The 12443-nt window shown below is 36.9% G+C and overlaps 4 protein-coding genes, 3 non-coding genes and 1 pseudogene across 12 annotated transcripts; 4 read left to right on the plus strand and 4 right to left on the minus strand.

The window, feature by feature from the left end:
• Window positions 1-139: 139 nt before the first annotated feature.
• Window positions 140-750, minus strand: C17C3.13 (NR LBD domain-containing protein; the record flags this gene model as incomplete). The annotated part of the gene is made up of 2 exons (NM_062673.1): window positions 140-484; window positions 556-750. The coding sequence occupies 2 exons, from the start codon at window positions 748-750 to the stop codon at window positions 140-142; spliced, it is 540 nt and encodes a 179-aa protein (NP_495074.1).
• Window positions 751-2022: 1272 nt separating this feature from the next.
• Window positions 2023-2223, minus strand: C17C3.14 (annotated as a pseudogene). Its single transcript has one exon. A coding segment is annotated over exon 1 (201 nt).
• Window positions 2224-2925: 702 nt separating this feature from the next.
• On the plus strand, window positions 2926-7360 carry C17C3.1 (Acyl-coenzyme A thioesterase 8; the record flags this gene model as incomplete). 5 transcript variants are annotated; one of them, NM_062674.7, is made up of 5 exons in its annotated part: window positions 3239-3327; window positions 5055-5162; window positions 5210-5355; window positions 5736-6174; window positions 6710-7360. In NM_062674.7, the coding sequence occupies 5 exons, from the start codon at window positions 3239-3241 to the stop codon at window positions 6999-7001; spliced, it is 1074 nt and encodes a 357-aa protein (NP_495075.1). The 5 variants fall into 5 exon arrangements, with proteins under 5 accessions (NP_495077.1, NP_495075.1, NP_001367517.1 ...); NM_062678.5 differs by lacking the exon at window positions 3239-3327 and adding an exon at window positions 4587-4826 and having other exon boundaries at window positions 6710-7237; NM_001047278.5 differs by lacking the exon at window positions 3239-3327 and having other exon boundaries at window positions 5059-5162; window positions 6710-7198.
• Window positions 3006-4323, plus strand: C17C3.15 (SPK domain-containing protein). The gene is made up of 3 exons (NM_001393075.2): window positions 3006-3089; window positions 3234-4026; window positions 4097-4323. Exons 2-3 carry the CDS (start codon window positions 3656-3658, stop codon window positions 4266-4268), a joined length of 543 nt encoding a protein of 180 aa, NP_001379684.1. The 5' UTR covers window positions 3006-3089; window positions 3234-3655; the 3' UTR covers window positions 4269-4323.
• Window positions 7361-9535: 2175 nt separating the features above from the next.
• Window positions 9536-9627, plus strand: T25E4.3. The gene has a single exon (NR_051081.1). It is a non-coding gene; the product is annotated as an Unclassified non-coding RNA T25E4.3 (non-coding RNA).
• Window positions 9554-9626, minus strand: T25E4.t1. Its single transcript has one exon. It is a non-coding gene; the product is annotated as a tRNA-Val (tRNA).
• An 858-nt stretch (window positions 9628-10485) lies between the features above and the next one.
• Window positions 10486-10623, minus strand: T25E4.4. Its single transcript, NR_051082.1, has one exon. It is a non-coding gene; the product is annotated as an Unclassified non-coding RNA T25E4.4 (non-coding RNA).
• Window positions 10624-10688: 65 nt separating this feature from the next.
• T25E4.1 (uncharacterized protein) lies at window positions 10689-12319 on the plus strand. Its single transcript, NM_062679.5, has 4 exons — window positions 10689-10779; window positions 11147-11539; window positions 11789-12024; window positions 12077-12319. Exons 1-4 carry the CDS (start codon window positions 10716-10718, stop codon window positions 12077-12079), a joined length of 696 nt encoding a protein of 231 aa, NP_495080.1. The 5' UTR covers window positions 10689-10715; the 3' UTR covers window positions 12080-12319.
• The last annotated feature ends 124 nt before the right edge of the window (window positions 12320-12443 follow it).

Consider the following 12443-nt stretch of genomic DNA (forward strand, 5'->3'; position numbering starts at 1 on the left):
ACAATATTCCAGTAGGTACAAGAAGTTTCACGTAGTTACAGAAATAGTACATTTTCAGCCCTGCCTTTTAGTGCGTATTTTATTATTTAATGAAAACTACCATTTATAGTCTCCATCGCTCTAACGAGTTGTACGAACACTACATCCACTGAATCCGATTCGCATTCACAAAAAAGCGTTCCACTGAGTCACGGAAGTTTCCAACTTGAGCATCGACTGTTAGGCCTAATGAATCATTGTAGCTCAAGGATGTGAAAATACGATTGAATATCTCCATTTGATCGAGATACAACTCTCTAAACTTCTCAACTTCACGATTCTCAACTTGACGATTCTCATCTTCACAGCGATTGTTCACATGGTTCATCTGGTATGCCATTGAAGCTTCTATGGCTATTTTCAACCACTGTGCTATATTTGACATCATTTCACAAATATCATGCTGGTTCCCGCGGATCTGATAGGGAGATAGCTTCTCCAGAACCTGTAAATATAGTTTAATTATTAAAAAACCACAGACACTCAATTTTTGTAGTAGAAAAAACAATTGCTCACTTTTAACAGAGAACTGATGTTAATTGATCTAGTCGTTGAATCTCTCATTTCCCGGAATGTACCACAGATGATGAACAGAAGTTCTATATGCATAAGATTCTCCTTGTTGAATTGGAGAGTAATATCCAAAAACTCCATTGAAGTGAAATACAGCATGACTAATTCCAGTTGAGGTATTCTGAAGAGAAGCTGCATGATGCATGGCAACCAACATGCAGGGGGATCATTGAATAGATTCTAAAAAATAATATAGAATAACGGTCTCTTAAATCAAATAATGTGATAGGCTGTCTCAAAAGAATTGAAATAGATAAAGGTGAGAGAGACCGTGGCTATAACATTTGTAATTTAGTTTTCTTAAACTCTACCTCAATCTCCAATGAGCCATAATCGTTGATTGGCCGTATAGCATCATTCCGTTCATTATCATCCTGTCCAACTACTGTTTCATCTGGTGTAATTGAGCTCATCTTGATTGTTAGAACTGAAACGATACTGATGTTATACGAGAAAAAATTGTTGAGAAAAAGAGATATGAAAAGGAAAACGAATTGTAGAGATGTATTAGGTTGGTCGAAAAGTCTTTGCAAAATTTTGATTTTTTTTTGGAAATAGTATTTTTTCAAAGCGAACAAGATTCAATGGGTAATATATTTACCATTAATGCCTATGATTTCTTGCCAACACAACGGAAGTTGAACAGTACCCTCCGCCTAGAACTCCTGCGATTAGGAGGCAAAGAAGTCGTCCAACCCCGTTTCGACGACCTTTCGATCATGAAACTTCTGCCCGGCAAGGTGATTCTGGAGTGAGCGGAACAGATGGTAGTCAGTAGGAGCCAAGCCCGGCGAATACGATGAGTAAGACAAAATTCGGATTCCGACTGTCTGGAGCTTCTGGCGGGTCTTAAAAGTTGTATGCGGTCTTGCGTTGTCATGGAGCAGCAACAACTTTGATCCTCTAGGGCGATGTAATCGATGAGCATGGACCACCTTTTCCGATTAAATGCAGTATAGGCCAGCGTTGATTGTAGTAAAGTCTGGAAGAAGCTCTCTGGAAATGACACCCTTACTGTCCCGCCCAATTGAGAGAAGCACTTTTTTCCGTGAAGTTCTCATTTGAGGTCAGGTGTCGCGGTTTCCTCGACCGGGACCCACTCTTTTTTCCTGGTATGGCTAACATACAATACCCATTTATCATTTCCGGTAATGATATCCTTAACCCAGTCCGTTGTTCGTTTCCTAGTGAGCAGCGAAAGAGAGGGGTCACAAAGCAATTTTTCTGAGAATCGGACAATTTGTGAGGAACGAGTTGACCGAACTTTTCTATCTTTCCGGTTTTTTGGAGATGGTTGATGATGATTCTTTGGGGATGCTTGAGAGTCGCAGAAAGTTCGCGTGACGTTGCTCTTAAATCATCTTCCAGGGCTCTCGAAATATCCTCGTCGATATTCAAACGAGAGCGATCTTATCTTGGTTTATCATCGAGATCGTAGTTCTTTTTCGTGAACTTTTCGAACCAAAACTTCATGGTATTGTAGGTGACAGAGTTCTTGCCTAACACTGCACACATGTTACGACGAGCTTCGTTGCAATTGCAGCTTTGGGGGAACTCGTACAGAAAAACCCCTCGGAGGGCGTGACGTTCGGCGAGCAAATTCCCGGTCATTTTGAACAGCACCCAAAAGTTCTTTTTAAATATATTAAACATGCACTTTACGTACTATGCAAATAAAAAAACATAATCAGAAAAAAATGAATTAACGCTGAGAAATGAAGAAAAGTACAAATTTTGCAAAGACTTTTCGACCAACCTAATATAATAAAATTCATTAAAATATTCATCACAATCTGATTCAAATTATACCTCTTATCTCGCTTGTTTTTTCTTATATTAAAAAAATCGTTTCAAGGATTTTTGAATGATAATATGTTGAGCTTTTGCTCGAATTGATTTTTTTTGAGATTCTTATAGAAAGGAGTGCTACGTACGGTTCATACGAATATTGATATCTTGTAAGAACCAATTCAAAGAAATATTGCATTCTGGAGCTTTTGCTGATAAAACCATAAATCATATTGTGTTCAAAAATGAATTTTCTAAATGGTGCTGATTTTTCCAGTGTCAAACTGCCAAACTTTTATTGATTTCCACCTATTTCTAGCATTGGAACTTTGAAATTTTGGAAAGCGCCTAGATCTTGATCATGTTTCGTTCTCAAAACGTCGTGCCAAAAATTGTTTGTAGACACACACACATTACTCGCAGTCGCTATAGAATCACGCGAACTCGTCATCAAACCATTCCCGATTTTCGTTCATCAATATGTAGTCTACAGCATTTTAAAAAGTCTTTGGTTTTCCAATATCTGTTGATAAACATTCTATCCGTTATGTTTCGAAAAGTATAAATAGGAAGAGATGTAGAACGTTGTTGTCAGCTGGTAGTCTACAAAAATGAATTCGCAAACCAACTTTTGGATATTCCTTTCAATCTGTTCAGTATTATTTTTTTTTGCAACCAATTGATGCAAAGTAAGTTTTTTCAAAATATAAACAAATTTGTTCCTAGAACTGTGTATGGAAAACACTCCGAATACTTCTCCAGAATATATGGAGACTCTAGATACTTTTTACCTATAAAATTGTTATACAGTTTAAAATCGAAAACACTTTCAGCATAAATGTTCGTGAAAAACGTCAATTGGGATTCAGATATCCGTCATTTGGAGCCTCTCGGAAACTCATGGGAGGTGCCAAGTAATCATCCCGTGTATGTTTTGCTTTTCCAGAAAACTGCCCATTTTCAGATTGTTTCTCTACTTCTGTCAATCAATTTATTTAATTCACAAATGAAAACGAGATAATGTTGCAAAAAAGAGACGCAGAGACTTTTAAAAAGTTTTCACGTTTTTTTGATCCTAGGAGACCGTGCAAAGTTCAAAGAAACGTAGATGCTATGTGTTGGATAGGAACGTGAACCTTTACTGGTTATCGACGTGAGCAACGTTTCAAAGTGAACTCTTCCTGTGTTTCGATTATTCCTCACTTTTCCGGTTTTAATATAAGCCAGTCTTAGTATTCTCTGTCGCCACAACACCATGGGTGATGAAACTATGGACCTTCAACGTGCTCCTGAAAACTCTTCTTCGAATTCGACAACGGAACCATTGGATGAAGATATTGCTGCTGGCCAAAATGTGAAGAAGTCGAAAAAAGCCTCGTATATCGAGCAATTTGTCGCGTTTGTCGCTAAGCGATACAAGGACACCACCACCCCTGTCCCATCCAAAGAGTTGTATGAAGGGTTTAAAAACAAGATCAAATTCAAAAAGCATACGGACACTCTTCGAAAATCCATCCAACCATTCTTGATGGGAGCATTCAAAGACTCTGACTACGATGACGAGAAGAAAGTGCAAATGTTGTTCGTGACAAGTACACCACTCAAAGATGGAATGTTCTTGGAAAAGTGAGTGATTAAATGAGAACATCTAGCCGTTTTTTCCACTGAAAGCGTTAATAAGCACAAATAATTTCAGGCTCAAGAGCATTGCCACAATGGTAAAATTGGACGAGTTTTCTCGTATCGAACAATACGATTCGCCGACTCTGAAGTCGGAGGGTGCCCACCAAAAAAAGTTTATGAAGAAGCAACCACCTGTGCCGGCTTCGGATATTGGCGTCGGCGGCTGCCAATCGAACTCTGGATAATATTATACTGAACATTTGAATGAAAAGAGGTGCTATCAATAAAGAATAGTCGTTCATATTGTTTGGTGGATTGAAGCTTTTCTAAAGTTATTTCTGTTGAAAAATCTGAAATTTTTTCGATTGAGCAGGTTGAAGAATTTAAATTTTTTTAGTAGTTTTGATCTGATACCAAACTTTTGATAATCAAAACCTAAATTTCCTCTTATGTCAAACTGCACATCTAGATCTTCACCTCTTATTTTTACCATTTTCCAATTTATAACAACTACATCTATGTCTACAGTGTACCCATTGATCACTGACCACACTTCCTACATCGTCCCATGTGTTCGATACTCTTTTCCTTGTTTTCTCATCATTTCCTCCCGTTTTTCTTCCTGCGTCTCTTCCATCACTTGTAGTCTCTAAATTTTGTGTTTTTTGAACTTATCTACGTATAAACTTGAACTTTTCTTAATCACGTCAAGGAATTCTGTTCATTTCAAAAATTTTATTCTCAAAAATGTCATTTGTCAGAAGGCTGCTTCCAGTAGTCACTGCTACTATATCAAGAAGAGGGTGAGTATTTCTCTCGACCTTTTAGTTTTTTTTCCGTTTCCTTACTTTGTGGGAACCCAAGTTTCATGACACAGAAAAAGTTAGACTACAAGTTTACTGTGTGTGAGATTAGACAGAAAGGAAGACTCTAGATGGCTACATTTTTGATAAGAAACGGGTCACCTCATTATTGACATCACAATTAATTTCCAATGATTTTTTGAAGTAGTTTTCAAAATCAATTTCCAGAATAATGACAACAGTGCCGTTGAAATCAGAGTTCAAGAAAGTGAACAATTTTCAAGAAATTGCTCACAAATTTTTCGATTTCACCGAGCTCAAAAAGGATTCCTTCAGGTAATTTTTTCTTTCTTAATTCGCTTCATACAATCTATAAATTTCAGTCCATCAACATTATCAAATGGTCGTCAAGCTCATCATGGAGCTGCATACGGTGGACTTATATTCTCCCAAGCTCTGGCAGCAGCCGAGAAAACTGTAGATGAGCAATTCAAACCACATTCTATGCATTCGTATTTTATTCTTAATGGTTAGTTATTTTTCTAAGGCAAAAATTACTACCTGCCTACCTTCAAGTGCGCCTACTTCTGCCTTTTACTTACACGCGTACCTACTGCAAAAGTACGCGAGAAGATTTTTTTTTCATTTTTCAATTTGATTTTCAAAGATGAAATTTGTTGGCTAACACCAAATCGAACGTTTTGTTTGAACAGCAGGATGTTAGGTGGGTAAGCACGTAGGCATGGAGCAGGTATGTTGATTAAATAGGTACCTGAAAGTCTTCTAATTTTCAAATTCCATGTAAACTTATAAAGTTCAGTTCTTGAAATCTTTTTGAATAATAAATGAGATAAACACTTTTTCCTTTTCAGTCATGTATTTTTGTTTTCTAATAGATTATAATTTCAGTCGACACAAAGGAGCCCATCAGTTATAATGTTCGCCGCATCCGGGATGGTCGATCATTCATCACTAGAACTGTTGAAGCTGTTCAAAAGGATAAAGTGTGTTTCGTTCTTCAATGCTCATTTCACGTGGAAGAGAAGAGCTCAATCATCCATCAATCAGAAATGCCAAAAGTACCGGAGCCAGAAGTTCTGATGAGCATGCGAGACGCAGTTCCATACATGAAGGAACTTGTTGAAAAGGGAGAAGTGACTCCACCACCAGCAATGCTTGCGAGACTTCAATCATACGATTCAAAAGTTTATTCTGATGATCAAGATCTTTTTGAAATGAGATGCACGAATTTGGGTAATTATTATGGATTTGCCAGTGATAAGAAACCGGAACTTTATTTTTGGATGAGAGCACGAGGCGATTTGAGCAATGATGAACGATTCCACAGGTTAGGAATTAAAATTTATTTGAAGAATGAGGAAGTTGGAAAATACTTGATTAAAGAGTTTTTATAGACAATTTTTGAAGTTATAACAAACTTTAAAATACTCACTTAATATACTCGTACTATAAGGTAATGCAGGGTGTCATGGCCGAATTCTTTTTCGAAAATATCTTCTATTTTATGTTAGTTTTAAAAAATTGGAAAACGCTTGTCTGAAAGTTGAAAATTGCTGGAAAAGTCGAACCTTTCTCAACAATTTTCGATGGCAATTTTTTTTGTCGATTTTTGAGCATTTTTCCGGTATTTTCACAGAAACAAAGGTTATTTTCCACTGTCTTTTTTGTGGAATTACTGGTTACAACTTTGTAGTTTGTTTATTGGAATTTTCTAAAATAAATCAAGAGCTGTCGGAGTTGAGCAGACTATCAGAGAACAAAGGGCAATTTGCCCAAGAATATATTAACTTGAGAAATAAATTATCTGAAATCAGCTATGAAACTCTATCAATAATAAATTATTCTAATTTTGCGAATTTCAGATGGCTGATCGCTTACAACAGTGATTCACTTCTTGTCTCAACAGCTGTGAGCCCACATTATACCACTGGCTTCTGCTCTTCGATGCTCTTCTCGCTTGATCATTGTGTATGGTTCCATAGATCAGAAGTTAAAGCAGATGAATGGCTTCTGTTTGAGTGCAAATCACGCATTGCATCTGGATCGCGAGCAACAATTGAAGGAAGAATTTGGAGAAGAGATGGTGTTTTAATTGCAAGCTGTCAGCAGGAAGCACTTGTTAGAAGTAAATCTGATGAACCGTCAAAGTTGTGAAGAAGGCGATGCTTATGTGAATATCCAATCAATTATTTTATTTTTTAAACCTTTGTGTGTCGGGTTTATTTTATTAAAAATTGTATAGCACTGGTTTATTAGAGATTCCCATTAGATTTTGATGTTTCTAAACAGTTTTGAAACGCATTAATGAAATGTATCTTTCGTTGTTTTGTTTAATACACTTTTAGTCATTTTAAACATTTTTTTGAACCGCTAGTCAAAAATATACAAAACGTACAGCAAATCGAAGCTACAGAAAATCGAGAAAAATTGAAAATAGCCTAAAATCAAAATATGAACAATTTCCCCCAATCTACAATTCATTCGGTAATTTCTTCCAATAAATTGTGTGTCAATATTACTGTGCATTTTATTCTCTCTGTCTCACTGTCTTTGCTATTCTCTTTCAACTCCGGTCCGGTTACACGTCAAAAACGGTCGGGTGGTAAGCTCACGGAGAAAAGAGCAACTTGACACCTGTGAAGAGTCGGTGCTTACTGATATTAGATTAATTGGATCGAGGAGAGAACCGGATGGAGTTTGATCAATCACAATTAAAACTCAAAAAATCAGAAGTTTATTGTGGGCCATTGTAGACAGGCACAGCTGAAGGCGATCGTGCCTGCCTATCGCTTAATTCAAGTATTTTAGCGGGCCTGCCTTGTCTTGTTAGCAGGAACTTTTGTGTCTATATATCGTTAACCTGATTTTGAAACACAGTTTTGTTTCTGTTTTAATACAAAAAAGTGTCATTCTCCGGCCACTGTGTCCTCTGCAGGCCGCCGTAAATCTAGAAACAATACAATTTCCCCATATTTACTTAACAGGACTATTCAATGTATCCTATTACTGAAATGAACCCAATTTTTGTTTCTTGATCCTTTGCAGCAGACGTTTGGGAATATTACAGCTTGAGTTGATCCGGAAATCTAAACGATTTGATCGTGGGAGAACGGTTGGGATTTTTGCTCCGAAAAAAATATATTTATGTGAACGCAAATATTGAATGGATAAGTGTTTGTTGTAGTATATCAACAAAAGAAATTGGATGAAAAAGTCTAAAGATTATCGGATTGTGGAAAAATATAATTATGGAAACTTTAAAGATACGTATATATTCAAAACAGTACATATGATCACTCCCTTTTCCGGATATTCCCGCATGTCCATAGCTTGTAGTATTTGTAGTTTGGAGTCTATGACGGTAGCTTTAAAGTTTTAGGTTACTGTCAAACCTGTTTGTTAGGTTACTTACTATAGGCTACGAGTATTGTTCCAATTACTGGAGTGAATCTTTAAAAAAAAATAATTAGGAACTTTTGCAAAAAATCTTACAGTGAAACGGAATTTGCTGATTGATCTACGTTTTTATCGACTTGTGCACGAATAATTTACCGCCATATTTTTCAAACATTTCAGATAGCAGAGCTAAAGTTTTGCAAACTCCAACATGCTTGCACTTGAGAGCACGGTGTGAATGGGGGTGAGAACGATCTTTGTATTTTTTGATTCAATTCATATTCTCTCCATCTCCATCAGAACACAAATATTTAACGCAACATTTATCCTCATTTTTTATCGTATGAAATGTACACATAAATCAGTCGTTCATAGTTTGTTCAACATTCCTCCAGACACTTTTTCTCGTCCCTCTCCCGCGCGATAGGCTGTTGTACTCTGCCAAAGAACCCATTTTTTGCTGCCATCCTTTGCCATGTCGCACCCGACCGAACAAATCTATTGTTCTGAATTGACCATTCTCTCAAATTTTCTTCAGTGCTCACGTGGATTGTTTGGTCAAGCCGAGACGGTGTCCGTAAGTAGCCTGACACACAAGAAAGGACACTGGAAATTTTTGAATGAAAAAATTGATTGAAAAAGAGCACAAGACATTTTGCTTGGGAACGTTGATGATGGTTATGATGAAATTGGAATGTAAAAAACTGTTGAATGAATAGAGTATTTGTGAGGAATCTGAGAACAATGAAAAGAAGAAGAAACGTCACTGCAAATGAGTCACCGAAAAGAGTGACTCTACAAATATTTTGTCAGTTGTAATTTTCGAACAGAAAAGACAACAGCTGAGGGTTACGCTGTCAAAGTTGAACAATGGGTTGCAATACTTATAGAGAAATTACGGTATGTAAATGTATGTAGCATACCGTATATCCTCTATTAGTTATGCACAACTTTGCTCAACTTTGGCAGCTCATATCTCAGTAGTCGTTTGTTCTATAGAAAAGTTGTCAACTGATAAAATATTTTTTAGATGTTTTTCTATAGTATGTAGTTTGTTAATTATTTATATGTTCAAAACAAAATGAGATATGAGCTGTCAAAGTTGAGAAAGGGGTGCAAAACTAATAGAGGATATACGGTATATGTAACGTCGCTAAACCTGTGTAAATGTTAGCCAAAAGTTGATATATTGAAGAGTAGCTGGTAAAAATCAATCAATTGGAAAATAACCCGAATTTCAGAGCTCATAAATTTCGTTGTCAGATTTCAGTATTGTTTTGAATCTGAGCTCTAAAACTTTGCAAAACCGTAGGTCCTAGCCGGGTTCGAACCGGCGATCTTCTGCGTGTAAAGCAGACGTGATAACCACTACACCATAGGACCGGACGAAAAAGTGATCCCAATAGGCCATTACGAAAAAGAAAAATAACCAGAATGTGCGAGTATTCAGGCAGGAAGGAGAACGGCGGAGTGTGCAGAGTTGAGAGACGGAAGGTGCATGAACGCTTTGCAGGAAACCTTTATGGAGAAATAAATTAAAATGTTTATTTACAAATTAAAATTCATTGAAATTGAAAAGGAACACGTGATCATTTAAATTGATTTAAATAACTCGATATTTTTGTATAATTACTTTTGAATAATACTAATTATTTCTCCTTTGCAATATAATTCATTTTCTAGTAGGCAATTTGAAATCAAACGACTAATTATATTAGTTGAGCTAAAAGTTTAAACATTGTCAAAAAAACGGTCAAAATACTATCATCTTCGCCTACCTCTTTAAAGGTGCAAAGAGTGTATCGCTTCAAGACCTAACTAATGTCAGTAGAGGAGCTTCAGAGTGCTAATTTTTGCAACAACTAGACATTATTCCATGAAGTTTATTCCATTAAATAACTATAAATCTTTAAAAATAGGAAAGTATTGGTAGTTTTCAGTAAATTCTTCACATCTCGGCGAAACGTGAAATGAATGACCTAAAGTGCGACAGAAAGCTTTTTCCGAATCTTCGAATCATCGTTTGATTGTTTTCCAGTAAAAATAAGAAATGAGTCATCACAATCTACGGCTCCATCATAATTTTAGATCAATGTGTTCCAAGTGTTCACTATTTCAAGTATATGTACATTGTTAATTCAAACTAGCTTCACATCAAATGACTCATGCAACCTTTGACATTCCTTTCAATTCAATACATTATAGACAGACAATCCATTAAAAACTCGGTGCACATGGGAAGAACTGTCAAAAAACCTGAATTTGACACTTCACACGTAACTTTTCATCCTCCCGTGCCCCGGAAAATCTCCGCAAGGCGATGCGAGCAAAAAACGGAGGGAGGCGGTAGAAAGGCGGTGCGTCGGCGGAAAACGACGGAACTCGGCGAGCAATGGAGTATAAAAGTGAAATGAATGGCAACAAATACTCATCAAGCTTCTCGCTTTTTCCAACCCATCGAAACAATCCAAAATGTTTGGAAAAATACTGACGACATCGCTTTTAATTGCGATGACTTTTGCTGCGCCTTCCACTGGTAAGTTATGCATTTTTTAAAGTTTTTTTGGCTAGGATTTTTAAAGTTTACATTGGTTTTCTCTGAAATCCAAATATACCAATCAAAAATATTTTGAGACTCTTTTTTTGTTGGAACTCCCACATTCTCTTCTAGAGGTTATTTATCTTTAAAAAATGTTTTCACTATTTTTGGAATAAAAAGTACTAAGATTCAATTTAGAATTCGTTTATTTTATTTCGTGAATTTTAGAAACATAGAAATATAGATTCAATTTCAGATAAAATCCGTTGTTAAGCCTAGATTTACTCGAAATTTGCAAATCAAAATACGATTAGTCTAACTCAAAATAATAACTTCCTCATATTATCCATATTTTTATTTTCAGAAGAAGGCAAAAGCAGCAAACGTCGTCAATACATTGCTCCACTCGCTGGAGCGGCTCAAGTTCCACGTAACCCTCTGTTCTTCGCAGCTCCAGCTCTTCCAGTAGCTGCTGCTCCAGCCCTCGTCCGACCGGCATTCGCTCCAGTACCAGTTGCCGCAGCTCCAGCTTTTGCTCCAGTTCCAGTTGCTGCACCAATGGTCCGCCCAATGCTTCAACAGCCAGCTATTGTTGCTCCAGTTGCTCCAGTTGTTGCACCAGTTGGACAATGCCCAGGAGGACCATCCCTTCCAATTGAATGTGATCCAAAGAGACCATGGCCACAATGCCCACCACAATCTTATTGCTATGCCACCAACTCTGTTGATATTGGACCATATTTCTGTTGCCCAATCTGTAAGTTCCAAAAAAAGAATGGGATTTTAAAAACCTGCAACGTGTTGTAACTTTACACGAAACACTCCGAAAAGGTGTGAATAGAAATGTGAAGCACACGCGGCAATAGTCAACAAAACCTGACCACATTTTCTAGGAGAGACTTCCGGGGGCAGTCAATATTTGTTCATTTCTTCCGGGTGCAACCTGAACCTTGTAGAAATACATAAGAAATCGACATTAGTGAAGCCAAAATTCTAAACATTTCAGGGTCCACCTATGGAGCGGCCTGGCGTCCAGCTACTCCATTCTACAACTACGTTCCACCAGTTCCAGCCAACTGGCCAGATGTAGCAAGAATGACCGCTAATTGGCCCGCTGCTGCAGTTGCCATGCCACTCAAGGCTCGCAAGCAACAGAAAAATGAGGGAGATGATGAGGAGACTGAAGATGAGCAAAAGATCGGATCTGCCATAGATGGATGGGTTGAGCGTCAAGCTAAATTGGTTTGTTTTGAGATTTCTTTAATGAATAATAGAATTATTATAATATTTACAGTAAGCAACGAATCGAAACCGTGGTGGAGAAGAGCCAAAAAACACTTCATTCCACAACCTATGTCTGTACAAATTGCGAATCAACGAACTTTTAGTAATATTTATTGTGTTTTCGAAGCTTCTTTGCCAAATTGTTTTCAAGTATTACCTCTTTGAAATTTGCCATCTAAATATTATTTCAACACATCGACAAACAGTATTTAGTTTTTTTTTGGTATTATTTCAAATGAAAACTTTGCCATCCAAATATGTTTATTTTACTTGCAGTGAATGTTTTAAAAAAAGTTATAATACTCGCTTGGTATCCGCCCAAGAAATACCTTCAGAAAGTGCTTAATAAAATAATTTAAGAAAAAGCACAAAACAAT

Source organism: Caenorhabditis elegans, chromosome II, assembly GCF_000002985.6.
Source record: "Caenorhabditis elegans chromosome II".
NCBI classification, from domain to species: domain Eukaryota; kingdom Metazoa; phylum Nematoda; class Chromadorea; order Rhabditida; family Rhabditidae; genus Caenorhabditis; species Caenorhabditis elegans.